Below are 15,590 nucleotides of genomic sequence, written 5' to 3' on the forward strand. Positions count from 1 at the left end.
AGAGAGTCTTCGGTGACGAGCCGTTTCGCGAGTCCAATGGGAGATGCAACAGGAGACGATCTTTGCTTCCCCCTCTTTGTTGCAATCGGAGTGGGTGGTTCGACAGGGAAGCTGGAGATCTCCCGCGACGAGGACGTAGCAACTGATGCTACTTGAACGTGCTCATCGTTGCCGATTTCGTTGCCCATTTTAGGCAACGAGATTTATTTCGCAGACAAGTGAAGAGTGGAGGTTCAGAAAGGTAGTGTAGGGTTTCAAAGAGTTTGGATGGCACCTTCTCCAAGGACAATTGTGTGTTGGCCTGTGTCGCAGGAGAACTCACAGATGACATGGCGGACGCAGTCGTCGAGAGTCGCATTGGGTTGAACCTGTGAGGCTGCGACCTCGGTAGGCGATGCTAGATCGGGCAGCTGGGGGGCTCGATCTCAGGCCCACTCAGCAGGGAAGCGCATGTCAACGCAATCGGCCAGCGCATTGGGGAAGTTATTAACTTGGCTTGCCTGGTTGCTGAAGATCGTCTGAGGATGCTTCGTACAGAAGTCGAGAGAGCATGGACAAGCGAGAGGCCCGTATTGATCATGCTCCTTACTTACCGACTTCTATCGCCGCACCTGTCGCATTCTCGTTTTTGTGTACCAAATCATCAATTTCGGAGATTTTAGCGAGTGGCATGTTGCGTTCGGGCGGGAAGCAATTCTGAGAGGGAGAAGCGGGGTGTTGATGTTGAACCTGTAACTGGCCGTCGACCGTTACTCGATCCGGAAGGACACTCGATAAGGTCACGACATCTGAAACCCCCTTGCCGGCCGGAAGCGCCACGAACAAGACCCTTTTGCCGTGGGAACGTGGCTTCCAAGGTTCTCTTCGGCGAGTGTCAACACAAGCGAAGAGTCCAGTCTCTTGTGATTTGTGAGTGACAAGCGAAAACGAGGATGCAGCTAAGCTAGAAGGTGCGCGGGTTTTGAGCTGTTGGTCCACTGGAACCTAGCAACAGCCTGCAATGGGAAAGAACAACCGGCTGTGAAAAGTACGGCCGGTCGTGATGGACATTGCAGAAACCGACCCGTGACGCCTGCCATTCGTTGTGAATTGACAGCCGACGGTTTGCATTTTTCGGTTCCAAACTTTTTGAGCAAAAAGACGGGAGAAATCATTTTTGCAAATTAATTACCCCAAACCGAGTTCACAAATTCCAAGCTCCCAACACACAAATACAGCCGGTCAACTTACGGCCAACGCCACCACCACCGCCGCCACAACTCACGACCGTCCGATGTCATATCTGCAATGCGAGCTTCACAACCAGGTTTTGGGGACGGCTGGACGCAAGATAGGGTTGGATTTGTCAACGCTTGACTGGGCTTGGGTCGGATGTGGCGGCATTGGCAACATTGGCAGCATTGGCAGCATTGGCAAAGGATTCGCAACGTTCACAGCAATGGCAACTCGAGGTTACAGTCCTCTCTGCTCGGACTTGGGGAGAAGCTGTCAACTGCCCGCTGAGGATAGTGTCAGCCGCAGGAGCCTCTCTCCTGTTGACCGCGCGAGTCCTACACGTGTAGAGCAGCTGTTGATAACGTGAGCGACCTCACATCGCATCATGTGCCTTCTTCAGCGCGCGAAAGCAGTCAAATGCGGACACCGGCGACGATCGACAACGCAAAGTGGAAGAAGTCCTGTCGTCGTCCAAGGCGTTCCTCCCATGTTGGATACCACCTGCCGGCCCTGGTTCTGGTTCACACCCTCCCAGGAAGCCGCCTGGGGCAACGGCAGTTTTCATTGGCCCATCCCCCGAAACGATCGGCAGTTCTTCTCCGTGGTCCCCACTTCCGCGGCCCCCACTCGCCCTGCAAGCGGCTCTCTGGGGGCTCCCCAGATGCCGATCGGAGATTCAGGGGGTGGGCGTTAGCGGCTGTTTGGTGGGGTGGTACTGGGTGGCAGTGGCTTGAGTGGGTGGTTGTGGGCGAGCGTGGGGCCAATGGCAATGGCGCCATTCATGCCGGGCCGTTCTTGCTGTCTTTGTCTGCCTGGCAATGTCGCATGACGGAGACCAGCTGTTCTGACCTGGTCATCGCTTGGTTAATCGTGAATTTGATGTTTCACAGCCGGCGGGCATGAACTTATCGTCCTGTTGGACCGTTGCCGAGATCAAGCTTTGGACCAAAGAGCATCCTGGGGCCGTCAGGGCCGTGAGATGAGCAATTATGTCGTGCACGCGTGGTTCCAGAAAAAGAACCAGCAGCGGTGTTCAGCGTTGGACAAGCCTTGGGATACGAGAGACTGGGAAATGCTAGACGGGCTTCTAGAAGAAAAGCACTGGGCAAAGCGACACATGGGGGCGACGAACATTCCACCGAGCCAAGAAGAAACCGCCAAGACACCTTTCTCCAACGTCCGAATTCTCGTCAAGGCTACTATGTACGCAGGCAAGCAACACATCCGGGTTGTTATTCCTGCGAACAATCGGCGGGTATTAGCATTGACTTACACGCAATTCTTCTGAAGCGAAATCGAACGGCTAGCATGACCACTCTTGGTGTGCAAGCAATACCGACGGGAGCTACACAGCCTCAGCACCCCTGCGGGCGCGTGCCTCGGTATCAACTCCCCTTTTCCTCTTGCTCAAACACACCCTCCCCGTTGCTCAAGAGAAGTCCCGAGCCCCGCAGCGCCCGTTTGGTAAACCCAAGCAGCCCAGTTACACCACACAGCCGGGCCGGCACCCTGAAATTGAACGCCCCCCGGCCATGTCCAACAGATGTGTGCCCGCATTGTAGAAGGGCTACAGCCAAGCGCCCCTTGACATATCGCTTCTCAGGCCGGCGAGCCTGTGGGAGACGATGCCGGCTTTACGATTTATGCCCGTTCCGTTAGGTGCGCACGCTCGACGGGTCGACTGCGTCCTTTTGCGAATTCTTGGCGCATCCGACGTGCGGTGTTGGCTAGTCCTCGAATGTCAGGTCAGGTACCGGCTTCGGCAGGCGATGTCAAGCACGCGACTTGTCCTGGCCAAGCCTGGCTCGTCTGTCTGCCCGCCTTCTCTCTCGGTGGATGTCCGCAGGTCAAACTTGCAGGCCAAACTTGATCACAGGTGCCGGACAAGGACGGGAACACCCGCTCGCCTGCCCACCTCACGCCCACCCCCATCGTCTGTCCAGGAAGCCCAGCGCAGGCCAACCCCAGCACCGGCCGAAAACACTTAACCGGGAAGGTGTGCATCTTCTGCCCCCCTCTGCTCGCCCGCCCCCGTACCCCTCCTGGGCCCTCCTCTATCTGCTGTCGACCCGTTCGGCCTGCCGTTTTGCCTTCTCCCCCACCCCTGAATGCCCCATGAGAGCCCCTTTGGGATTTCCCATTAAGGGCTGCCAAGACCGCGCCGGCTTGCTCTCGTTGGCTCTCCAACTCGCTCGACCTGTCCAAGCAGCCAAGCCGTCCAACCTGCCACGAACAAACCGCCATCCGACCCACGACGCTGGCCAGCCCATGCCCATGCCGGTCTGCCGCGAACCGTCAGGCCCGAGGCTTGGCTTTCCGGAGACCTGCGGGAAACAGCCATTGCGATTTGTCGAAAGCCCGAAAGCGGCAGGTCGGCCACTGATGCATCACATCTTTCGAAGGATCATGTTGGGAGGAGAAGCAGAGGAGAGGTAGTCCGAGGAAAAGAGGGGGGAGGGGTGAAATGGGAGAGGGGGAGCATACGGAGACAGAGAGACAAACGAATGAGCAGGTGAGAGAGGTGTTGGTATGCGGGCGGAACACCCACACCTACACACACACACACGCATCTACCCACACACAGGCTCTTGTCGGTACCTTTTCTGGATGCGAGATCACAGATTGGAGATCAGAGATAAATAGAAGGCTCTCCCTCGACTCTAGAACCTCGATCTTCTCAGCACCACGGTCGCCAACAACCAGTCAACTCGTGCCTACCTCATCCAAGCTTTCCACGCTCTCTTCCTCTTCGGTCTCATCTTCTCGTCTTCACCTCGCTCGTCGCCCAAGATGCATTTCACCACTGCTGCTCTCCTGGCCCTTGTGCCCGCTGCCCTCGCGGCCCCCGCTGCCGAGCCCGTCCAAAAGCGCGCTCCCATCATCAGCGCCCGTGCTGGCCAGGTCATCCCCAACAAGTACGTCATCAAGCTCCGCGACAGCGCCGCCGAGGGTGCCCTCGATGCCGCCCTCAGCGCCCTGAGCAAGATCAAGGCCGACCACGTCTACCGCGGCAAGTTCCGGGGCTTCGCCGGCCACCTCGAGGCCGACCTCCTCGATGCCGTCCGCCTGCTCCCTGAGGTATGTGATGCCCTGCTCTATCCTTATGTTTACTTCTCACCGGGACATACTAACAACAACCACAGGTTGAGTACGTGGAGGAGGATGCCATCTTCACCATCCAGTCGGCTGTCAGCCAGGACAACGCCCCGTGGGGCCTTGCCCGTCTCTCCAACAAGCAGCCCGGCTCGACCACCTACACCTACGACGACTCCGCTGGTGAGGGCACCTGCGCCTTCGTGATCGACACCGGTATCGAGGTCGACCACCCTGTACGTTACCTTCCTCCCTTCGTGGGATATTCATCCCTCGGTTCATTATGCAGTCTTGTGATATACTGACACCCCCTACAGGAGTTCGAGGGCCGTGCTACCTGGGCCAACAACTTCGCCGACAGCGACGACACTGACGGCAACGGCCACGGCACCCACGTTGCTGGCACCATCGGCTCCAAGAGCTACGGTGTGGCCAAGAAGACCAAGCTGTTCGCCGTCAAGGTGCTCGGCTCCGACGGCTCCGGCAGCACTTCGGGCGTCATCGCCGGCATCAACTACGTCGCCGAGAACGCCTCGCAGCAGGACTGCCCCGCCGGCAGCGTCGCCAACATGTCGCTCGGCGGCAGCTACTCCGGCTCCATCAACCAGGCCGCCGCGGCCCTCGTCGACGCTGGCGTGTTCCTGGCCGTCGCTGCCGGCAACGAGGACACCAACGCCTCCAGCTCCTCCCCGGCCTCCGAGGCGTCCGTCTGCACCGTCGGCGCCACCGAGAGCGACGACTCCAAGGCCAGCTACTCCAACTACGGCTCTGTCGTCGACATCCAGGCCCCCGGCACTGACATCCTGTCCACCTGGATCGGCGGTGAGACCAACACCATCTCGGGTACCTCCATGGCCACCCCGCACATCACCGGTCTCGGTGCCTACCTGCTCGCCCTCGACGGCCAGAAGAGCCCGGCTGAGCTCTGCAACTACATCAAGACCACCGGCCAGTCCGGCCTCATTACCGGCCTCCCCAGCGGCACCACTGACCGCCTGGCCTTCAACGGCAACCCTGACGCTTAAGCGTCTCGCCGGCAAATACCGCTACCCTCTTGCTAATAAAGCCCGCTCATCTTTTTTTTCTCTCTCGAAACAGCTTGGATGAGGGAACATGAGCGGGGCAACATCATGGGGGCATAGCATCGGCACATCTTGGAGTGTTGGAGACGATGACTTGCGCAACGCGCAACTTGTAAATATGACGAAAGGCACATCTTGTATTTATGGAGGAAATGAGGGGCGGATATAGTGTGGGTTTCTGTTCAAAGTTACGAGGGAGCTTCGCCGAAGCCTTGTTTAGCATCATCAATTGATATGACTTGGAAATAACTTCTACTCCCAACTGCATTTTGACACCAGTGACTTGAGGTGACGTTAACAAACCCCCGATGATGACACTGCATCCGTGATTCGCCTTTTCCCCTTTCGCCCCTGACAGTCTGACTGAATGCGGGAGCACGATCCTACTGCAACCCACACTTCGATTTGAGTCCACACACATCCAGCCTTCATCACGATCCACGACCCCTTTTCTTTTGTTTCACTACCTTAAAACCGAGGCAACGTTAACTCCGCATAATGACACGAAATAACAGCAGTTACCTGCTATTATCCTAAAAATGCCAAGAGCGGCGTTCTAGTCCAATAAAAAAGAAACGACCGGGAAAAAACATGAAAGATAAAAACTCGACGTGGGCCTGATTCGAACAGACGCTCCCGAAGGAACAAGATTTCTAGTCTTGCGCATTAGACCACTCTGCCACCACGCCTAAGTGCCGTTTTAATTCCGCAACTGCGCATTTTGTTTCGCAGCTACAATGCGCATTTTGGCGCATTCAGGGGCAGTCTAAGCGTGCCACGATGGACACGGGGTACATGTTTGCGTCGGTTGGTGGCCGGGAGACTCATCATGAGGTATAGTTTCGGGGTTTCATTTTGTCTTTTTGGTCATGAATTGCAATGTATTACCAGGAAGGGCCTGCGAATGGCCGGGCTGGTTCTGGTAATGCCACATGGGTGTTGGTTAAGCGCTGGGGAGCAAACAGCATCCAGGCGGGAACATCAGATTTTAGCTGGCGGTTGATGTCCGGACAGCGCTATTGTATTTGTAAGAAGATGGAATTCTTGGAACTGAAAGGAAACGGGTAAGTCGCCGGTCGTTTGGTAAAACGCAAAGGTCGGAGCTGCTGTTGTTGGACGGCCAACCTCCAAGCCAGCCACTAAGCACAACACAAACCCCACAAACACATTGCAAAACAGAACATCATGTCATTGAGATGGAAGCACTCCATTACACGTGATGCATCGCAATAATAATCCCTCCCATGACACTCTGAATACGGTCACGAGCAACAACGACCAGGTGGTCGGCCCTTTGGGCAAACAAAGAAATACTTGACCACGGGAGTCACCGGCCCCTTCGTCCGAATATGGCAACCTTTGTATTGTGCTTCGGGCCCTTCAATAGCATTATGAGACGTTCTGGGTTGGTGATTTTGATCAGCATGGAGAACCTAGAGGCGAGTTACGGAGCTTTACTTTTGGCAATGAGACTCCGAGGCCAACAAACCCACATACCGTTATCGAAGTAGAGGTGTAAGCGCCGTGGACCGTTTCCTCATTTCGCGAAAATGGCAAAGAAGGATCCGATATACAGGAAGGAGATCCTAAAGGTATGTCAACGTTTCTTTACACTAACTCTTAGTTTAGGTTCCGCGATGCTAACTACCCAGATGATGTTTGTGGCCGGAGAACGGGGTATACCCTCGGTCGAAACGACCACCATCATCGAGAATATTGTCCAGTACCAGACCAAGCACATGGTATGTACTCCCTCATACCACATGCAGTCTCACTTCTTCTAAGACCCCCAAGATAACCACAGCGAGCGAACTCGCCCGTCGACGGGGCCAAGCCCGAATCACAACCAACGACATTTTCTTCCAAGTACGACACGACAAGGCACGGCTGGCCCGGCTACAAAACCACATGCGGTGGAAGCGCATCCGGGCCAAGGCCAGGGCGAGAGCCAAGGAGCCGGAAGCAGACGATTTGGATTTGGAGGACGTCCAGGATCAGATAGAAGACGAGGACGGTGACAGCCGCGGCGATGACAAGGACCAGGACGGGGAGGAAGCCGAAAACGACGCTGAGGAGACCGAAACTGTGGATTACCAGTCGGACAGTTCCAACCCGCAGCAGCTGACTCGCACTTCCAAACCAAAAACAGGGGGTGATACAAAAGTACACCTGGCCCCTCTCCCGTGGTCTACGCTCTCCCTGTTCCGACATGTCTCAGACATCTCCTCCCTCCTCGAACTCGAACACACCGATTATGCTACCACCACCACCAGCATCGGGGATCCCGTAACCTATGAGAACACACCCGGACATAGACACCGACCCGAATCCGCTATCCTCTCCCAACTCATCAAAAACGACCAGCACACCCAATCCATGACCCGAGCTGAATACGCTCACTGGTCCGACTGCCGTGCAGCCTCCTTCAGCCACCGAAAACCGGCCAGATTCCGGGCATGGTCCGGCCTGGGCGCAGTCGCGGGCGTCAAGGACGACGACTTGAGAGAAATGCTGGGGTTTTTTACTACCGAGTGGGTGCAGAGGTTGACGGAGGTGGCGATTGGGGTTAAGAAGGAGGAGGGTCAGGTGGAGAGAGCAGAACGTGTGAGAAGGAAGGAGAAGGCTTGGGAGAAGGGATGGGGTGGGGGGTTGTTTACGTTGAAGAGGAAGTGGGAGGACGAGGACGACATAGAACGGGACCAGGAGTCTACTCGACGGGTGAAAGTTGGAAGCGACAAGGAGGCTAAACTGGCAAACCCGGTCGAGCCGAGACATGTGAGAAGGGCATTTGAGATTCTGCAGACGCCATCTAAGAAGTACACGGCGATGATGAACGGGACGCAGTTGAGACAGCGGAAGCGGCTGAGGTTGTTTTAGACAGGAAGAAACGGAGCCGAGCGGATGCAAAAGAGCGCTGCATTAGCTAGATAACATTCTCAACGTAATAGAACGCTCCAATCGAGACCACAGTCTCACGTATCTCCCTACCCCTGAGTATACCCTAACCCTGGCCCCTTTTCGATACCCTGGTCCTCCATCCGTAGAGCATTGGACTTCCACATGTTGATGGGCCTTGTCTTCTCCAGGTCTACTCTCTGACAAGAAAGCCACAGATGTGATGGGCACCGGCAGTCTGGCTGTTACTATTAACCAGAAACGAAGCTAGAAGCGCCTAGTGACTTCTCGCTCCACATCGTGAGGGGTTTAGGGGTGAACTCCGGCACATGGTGGTAAAACATGAGGGAAAAGTCTCGAGTATCCGGTCAACTGAAGATAGTATAAAGAAACAGACTCAAAGGACTAATATAGTTGGATGGGAGATGAAGATGATGCGAAAGCAAGATGAAGTACCAGGCCAATTCAAAGTCAAGCCCGCGCAACAATAGCCATCGGCTCCTGTAAGTGTCAACGAACCAAGGCCGGAATCTTCCTTCACAATTCTTATTTGACAAGATATCTCCTATGTACAAACACCATCCCAACCAACCCAACTGCACCACCAACTCACATTACCCCCTAAATCCCCTTAGCTAGCCGTCTTGATAGCATACACAGTCGTGCACCCAATCTTCCCACACGAGTTCGGGTCGCTGCACGGGAACGACACCGTAGCCGTCGGCAGCGTGGCACACCCCTTCGGCTGCTCGACCGACACCGTCTTGGTGCACTGCGGCACCAGGCAGGTCGCGCAGGCCGTCGCGGTGCGGGTCAGCGTCGGGCAGCTGACGGGCGTGCAGGGTTCCGTCTCGGTAACTGTGGCCGTGGCGGTGGTGGTCACTTCGGTGGTGTAGCTTTCGGTTTCGGTGAGGGTTTCCGTCTCTGTCTCGGTGAGGGTCTTGGTTTCGGTGGCTGTCACCGTGATGGTGGGGAGACCCGGCCGGCCGGTGCGGATGGTGGAGGGCTGGAGGGTAACTTGGCCGAGGGCGGCGCTGTTGTGCTATGGTCAGTATAGTGTGATGTGCAACTAGTCTTTCATCTTGTGCTAGTTTTGTAGTGTGGGTGGTTGTTATGACGGGGTGTAATTAGCTAAGAAAATGTTGATGAAAAGCCGTACCTGGCAAGGCCGAGCAGGAGCACAACGTGTGAACGCATCTTGTCGGGTGATGAATATGTAAGAGTTAATGAAAAAGTAACCTCAATCAACAAGTCGAGATAGCCGGTAGCGGGAAGTAGAGTGTTAATCCTGTCGTAAACCTGGATGAGAGATCGTTTGCACGCACGCTTCATTCCCGATCATCCTCGTGGACACTCATGGTCTTTTATCCCCCGTGATTCATCATTCTCGTCACTTTCCCAAGTCCCCCAGATCCATCATCCCGAACAGATTAATCAGGGCCGCAGTAGCTGTCACCTTGGCATCCGCGTTTTAGCGTCAAATTGTATATTGATTTATCTATCGCGGAGCATCTTGATTCGGCTTCGCAGCCCCTCGCAGAGGTAAACACGATGTGGGAGTCCCCCCCAAAAGGATGAAGGGCTTCCTCAAAACCGGGGACCGGCTGTCCTGGTTCCTGGGATCACCCGATTTTAGAATCCGCCGTCGAACTCTAGATTAAGCTTCGATCCTTTTGGAAACCAATAAAAGCCGGTCTTTGCGAGCCGTCCATAAGCCAGGGCTATTTATGTTGCAGCGACCCCTTGGCGAGAGTTCCATTCAATTTAGCGGGTGAATAGGACTTGTCCAGTTTCCCGGAACGCCGTCTTTAATTTAATCAACAACAGGCTATAAATATCCACGAGTGACGAACCTGACAGCGCTCGTCCATCCAGAATTTAGTCCGTCCGGAAGGGCCCGGCCAGCATTTCCCGCCCTTTACAACGTGTCACGAACCATGCCGTGAAATGTTCTGGCTCCCGGACTCGAACTATTGAACTAAGAATGCTCTCTTTGGCTATCCTCTTCTTTTAAGTGCTCACAAGCCGAGCTTGTCGTCCTCGATTAAGAATTTAAACACAAGGTCTGTTCCCAATTGGCTCGTCCTCGTAACAATATGAGATATCACATCCATCATACCCCTTTCCCCGCTCTCCCATTTCGTTTCGCTACCAACTTCCGCCCGCCCAGGTTACCCGGTGTTAGTTACCACACCCGCTCCCGCCCGGTTAGAGTAGGGGATGTTCCGGGTCGAACCCGTTGTATTGGGTGTCTCCTGCGATCTATTTTGGTATGCTTCGTTGTGACGGTCCCTTCATCAGTCGCTCTGTCGATTGAGTTCGTATCAGCGCAGGGTCTCGAGTGAACCCGAGAGAGGCATGCGGGTAACGTCGCGACTCCTTGACTGGCTGAGATCAGTAGTTCATGAGCTATTAATGCGGTTGACTATAAATTAGAAAAGTCGATAAGCTGACGTACACCACGCTCATGCGCACCGCTAACCCAACCCTGAGCTTCTTGCCGTGCCCACACATGTATGAACCCCAGACAATACCCAACGGAGAGCAGATAACAACCAGGTTGGGAATTGTTGGTCCCCATAAATATTCACAACTTAACAGACCCTCCTTGCAGTCTCCCCCAGTCTGCCCGAGTAAACGGTACATAACTCGACGTCTCATTCTTCAACCAGAACAAGGCATCCCCCTGCACCTCGGCAGGATCAACGCCCTGCTCCCTCAGTCTATGCTTCTGCTGCTTGTTCGTCGCCGTGGTCTCCATCCCCACCTCCTTGACCATCCGTAAGAACAGCGGTACCGCATATTTAGGTAACCTCTGTCGAGCATGCACTGCTACACTCGCTAGGACCTGCTCGAGCTCGTGGTCGTCAAATGCGGTGTTACCTCCCAGCACGATCGCCACGCATCCAGCCCGCCCATCATGATGTGGGAGCTGCACCCCGTAGACGTTGGCTTCATGGACGGCTGGATGCAGGCCGAGAACCTGGGCCACTTCGGTCGTGGAAACATTCTCACTTTTCCAGCGGAATGTATCGCCAATCCGGTCGTTGAAATACACTCTCCCCTCACCGTCCCACTGAAGAATGTCCCCTGAACGGAACCTGAAGCAATTCGTGTTAGTCCCCCGCAGAAAGAAAAAAGGGGGTTCTTGGGTCAACATACCAGGCGTCTCCTTTCTTAAACACGTCCCGTATAACCTTGGAGTCCGTTGCAGCTTGGTTCCCATGGTACCCCTGATACCCCCGCTTGATATCGTTCGCCTGTAAACGGACAATAAACTCGCCCGGTTGGTCGGCATGAGCCCGTTGACAAAACCCCGTGCTGAGATCTCGCCACGGGAGCTCGGATTCGCGGTCAACTAGCACAATCGCTGTTTGGAAGCCGAGGATAATGCTAGACAACAACCCAAACCGACCGATAGCAGCTTTACCAAAGGCGTTCCGAGAGGCATTCCAAAGTCCCGCGGCAGCTTCAGTCGCGGCATATATCTCCAAGATGGTCTAGACAGTTAACACAGTTAGCACCACTTCTTTTTTATCGGCGGTGTGGGATGGGCTGGCAACTCACATCAATCCCAAACCTCTCCTTGAACTGGTCCCACACGTCAGGGCGCAGCCCATTCCCCATCGCTGCCCGCACACAATGCTTCTTGTCAAGGTTCTCCCCAGTCGCTGGATCAATATCCGGGGGCGCCACCGTTAGATACCGGCACGTCTCACCGACATACTGGATAATCGTAGACTTTGTCTCGCGTACTTCCTTCCAGAACGTTTTCGTGGAAAACCGCGGGCCGATGGCCGCTGTAGCCCCCACTGACAGCGCGCTACAGACCGATAAGCAGGAACCGGCGCTATGGTAGAGGGGCATGCACTAGATGGTCCGTCAGCTTTTGTCGAGGTTGAGAAGACTAAAGCTAGTGTGTGTGAACTTACCGTGTAGAAGATGTCTTTCTGCCCTGCGCTTGTCCCCTTCGTCGAGAGGGCTGCCCCGGCGTAGATCTTCTTCCATGACACTATCGCAGGCTTCGGCATGCCCGTGGTACCAGAGGTATAGATCAAGAGGGCCATGTTAGCCGGGTCCGGCTCCGTCCGGACCTCGTTCGTATACCGAACCGGCACTTGAGCCTCCGCCTCGGATTTGGCGTCAGGGTCAAAGACCACAAACTTCACGTCGGATAATCCCTCTCGAAGCTCCGCCGTGAGGCTGCTTTCGAGGAGGGAATCAACAAGAACCAGCATTGCTGTAGACTTCTGGAGACAGTGCGTCAAGGCCGCGCCCTGCAAATTGTAGTTGATGAACGCCGGCTTCGCACCAATCGCCCACAATGCAAACCACAAGAACACGAAGGTCTCGGAGTTCTGGTAGTTCAAAGCTACAATGTCCCGTTCCCGGACCCCGAGACGTTTCCGCAGCCATGTCCCATAGCGCAGCACCGTGTCGTACGTTTCCGCGTAGGTGTACTCCTTGCCCTCAAAAAGAACGAAGGGTTTTCCGGCCAACAAATCGTTGCGTGCGTGCTTCTCCAAAACGTAGAAAAGGTTGATCCTGTCAACGCGCTTGGCCCAGGCAAGGTCAAGTAGGGTCGAGCCGATAATGCGAAAAAAGAGCCAGTCGTGAGCCAGGGAGAAGCGTGCGTTAAGGTAGGCTGTTCCGGCTAAGGCGCCCGCTGCGGCGGTGGGGAGTGAGACCATGGTGCTCGAGTTCCAATGTTGATGCGAATTGTCGGGGCTGTCGTTCATGCGTGCGCCACATCCAAATGATCAACCGTCGTATTCGTGATACGACTGAGCGGCATCGATAGTGGGCGTCGAGAGATAGCAGGTGCTAAGGCGGCCCGGATCATTACCCATTCCAATGGTCCTGCCTTGGCGGGCTTGTGAAACCATAGGTATTGTTAAGGTTGTTAAGGAAAGTGCGATGAGGGCTGCAAATGAGCATATGTAGAAACGTGAAGTGAGGGGTGCAAGGAGCCAACATCAGGGTATCATTGATAGGTAACATTATGACGATGAGACATGGATGGGCCTTACTAACGGTAGAACGTAGTCTACGAGAGCAGTAACAATTAAAGAGAGAGAGAGAGAAGGAAACTTCGTAACTAACCCTAGCGCTAGGATAAACACCAACATAATGTGAGTATTGAATGCACATTTGGTCATCCTCGGGTGGTCATCACAAACAACACGGCTACCGTTCATCGTCCCAACTCGTGCACCCACCCAACACCACGCCCCTGTGTGAATCCGGGACGTCAGACGAGCAGGGACAACCGAAAAACTGGGGACGGCTGGTGGCGCGTTCCCGGCAAGTTGCTACAGGCACATGAACACACTCGCAGCGCAAGACAAGACGGCACGGCACGACACGATTATGCGGCGCAAGGCATAGCGGGCAAGCATAGAACTAGCAACGAAGTCAGATATCCATTAGTGGCGGGCATTGATAGGGATTCTATTGCATGGAAAAAATATCCTGCGTTGTTCCCATTTATCCAATAATTCGGAACCGCATGAGACCGTGAAAAATAGTCCAAGTCAAGGCACTGTAGTAACACACACGCTAGAGGGATGCGCCGCCGCCGCCCGGCTCATCAATCTCGCAAAACGCCTTGAAAGTAATGAACTCATCGTCTTCACCCGATCCCACAGATTCGAGCACGCATTCCGCAGTGGCACCCACGAAATAGACGTAGCCTTCCTTGATCTCCTGGACGGTCGGGCCGACCGAGATCTTGCCTTGCCCAGCGGTACAGATGATGATACTGGGACCATCCAGCGGGTCAAACGTCGCTTTAGCTGCGTTACCCCTAAGGTTGCTGCGCACCACGCTGAACTCCTCGATGGGAGGGTCATACAGTGTGACAGTGGATCCTGAGCTGTAGCCCGCGCGGTTGAGCGTGGCGTACGGGTAATCGCTAGGGTCCATTTTCTGCTCGTCGATGGGCGCGTAATTGTACGTCAACATGTTGACAAGAGTGTCGACATCCTTGAACTTGGGAGTGAATCCCGCCCGAACCACATTGTCGCTACTCGCCATGCATTCAATGATGTCGCCGCTGACGTACGCATGGATGTCGTCGGCTTGGAGGAAGAGAGCCTCTCCAGGTTGCAACGTGACAAAGTTGAGCAAAAAAAGAACAAAAAGGCCGTAGTCAGCGCCGAACTGGCCGTGAAGACGAGTTACCAGCTCGCCCAGGGTCGACCCGGACGTTGAAGCAACACCCCCTCCAGCGAACTCGGCCCCGTCGCTCGCCGCGGACTTGACCAGCGTTTCCGCCGCTGAAGACATGTCAGACTCGGAGGTAGACATCAACGCGCTAAAGACTTTTTGCAATGACTTCTTGTTACGCTCAACCGCCTCCTTGGATTCATCGTCCTTTGTGCTTGCGACTAGCTCGATAAACTCCTTGGCGGTTTCGTCGCCAACGAGTTGGCGAAGCGCAGGAACGGCATCGAGAAAGTGTGCGATCTCTCCGAGAGGACGGAATCCACAAAGACCCTCAAACGGGGTGATGGCGATAGCCATCTCGGGCTTATGGTTGTCATCTGGATAGTTCTTGGGGTCTTTCGCGTGAAGTTGCTCAGCCAGCTTCTTGTTCGGGTGCGCTTGGATGGAAAGGGCCTTGTTGACGGAGAGCACTTTGAAAAGGAAGGGGACTTTGTTGTCGTAGCGAACGGCGATAGAGCGCGCAAGGAGAGCTCTGTTATCTTGGACAAGCTCGAGAAGGGTGCGGCCGGTGGTCACATCTTTGGACGGGTTGGAGGGGTGGGTGCCCATCCACAACTGGAGCCGCCGCTGTCAGTCGGGACTCTCCTGAAAGTTGTTCAGGAGAAGTTGATAATCGATGTGGGCTAACATGCCTCTGCGTACGGCTTATCGTCCTGTATCGTAAAGTCTGCAGATGGCGTTGCAGCAGCAAAGCGGGCAACGGCAGACGAGTTGCCCTTCTTCCCCCACTCGTAGGAGTTGGCCCCGCATTGGAGCCGGATCAGGGGAACTTGCATCGTTCGGGTGATAAGAGCTGCGACACTTTCGATTTTACGATAATTAGGCGTAGGCACCCCGAGCGTGGCACGGGGAATTGCGGGATACTGGGGGGTCGGTGAGAGAGTGTAGCGTCGACGGTCGGTGCTCAACCAAAAAAGTTGCAACTCCCGTTGTGAGCTGAGGAGCGCTGAAACCCCCCGATTTTACGTCACAAACCCAGCCGCGAGGTGGGCTTGGCGGGGGTGCGTCGACATGGAGCTAGGTCGACCCACTCTTTGTAGGGCGCATCGTGTTGACAAGGGGGATGGAGTAGTGTAA

The 15,590-nt window shown here is 55.1% G+C and overlaps 5 protein-coding genes and 1 non-coding gene across 6 annotated transcripts; 2 read left to right on the top strand and 4 right to left on the bottom strand.

Annotated features, from left to right (window-relative positions):
- Positions 1-4,005: 4,005 nt before the first annotated feature.
- C8A04DRAFT_32490 (serine protease) lies at positions 4,006-5,333 on the top strand (the record flags this gene model as incomplete). The annotated part of the gene is made up of 3 exons (XM_062782113.1): positions 4,006-4,293; positions 4,359-4,544; positions 4,626-5,333. 3 exons carry the CDS (start codon positions 4,006-4,008, stop codon positions 5,331-5,333), a joined length of 1,182 nt encoding a protein of 393 aa, XP_062633363.1.
- A 664-nt stretch (positions 5,334-5,997) lies between these two features.
- On the bottom strand, positions 5,998-6,079 carry C8A04DRAFT_t138. The gene has a single exon. It is a non-coding gene; the product is annotated as a tRNA-Ser (tRNA).
- Positions 6,080-7,045: 966 nt separating this feature from the next.
- Positions 7,046-8,267, top strand: C8A04DRAFT_15346 (transcription initiation factor IID, 18kD subunit-domain-containing protein; the record flags this gene model as incomplete). Its single annotated transcript, XM_062778450.1, has 4 exons — positions 7,046-7,132; positions 7,185-7,404; positions 7,555-7,976; positions 8,094-8,267. 4 exons carry the CDS (start codon positions 7,046-7,048, stop codon positions 8,265-8,267), a joined length of 903 nt encoding a protein of 300 aa, XP_062633364.1.
- A 649-nt stretch (positions 8,268-8,916) lies between these two features.
- Positions 8,917-9,482, bottom strand: C8A04DRAFT_40265 (uncharacterized protein; the record flags this gene model as incomplete). The annotated part of the gene is made up of 2 exons (XM_062784882.1): positions 8,917-9,319; positions 9,445-9,482. 2 exons carry the CDS (start codon positions 9,480-9,482, stop codon positions 8,917-8,919), a joined length of 441 nt encoding a protein of 146 aa, XP_062633365.1.
- Positions 9,483-10,872: 1,390 nt separating this feature from the next.
- On the bottom strand, positions 10,873-12,976 carry C8A04DRAFT_40266 (fatty acid transporter protein; the record flags this gene model as incomplete). The annotated part of the gene is made up of 4 exons (XM_062784883.1): positions 10,873-11,386; positions 11,448-11,785; positions 11,853-12,155; positions 12,218-12,976. 4 exons carry the CDS (start codon positions 12,974-12,976, stop codon positions 10,873-10,875), a joined length of 1,914 nt encoding a protein of 637 aa, XP_062633366.1.
- An 868-nt stretch (positions 12,977-13,844) lies between these two features.
- Positions 13,845-15,289, bottom strand: C8A04DRAFT_32494 (mannose-6-phosphate isomerase; the record flags this gene model as incomplete). Its single annotated transcript, XM_062782114.1, has 2 exons — positions 13,845-15,068; positions 15,146-15,289. 2 exons carry the CDS (start codon positions 15,287-15,289, stop codon positions 13,845-13,847), a joined length of 1,368 nt encoding a protein of 455 aa, XP_062633367.1.
- Positions 15,290-15,590: the final 301 nt, after the last annotated feature.

This window comes from Dichotomopilus funicola (genome assembly GCF_033296635.1).
Source record: "Dichotomopilus funicola strain CBS 141.50 unplaced genomic scaffold C8A04scaffold_90, whole genome shotgun sequence".
Lineage (NCBI taxonomy): Eukaryota > Fungi > Ascomycota > Sordariomycetes > Sordariales > Chaetomiaceae > Dichotomopilus > Dichotomopilus funicola.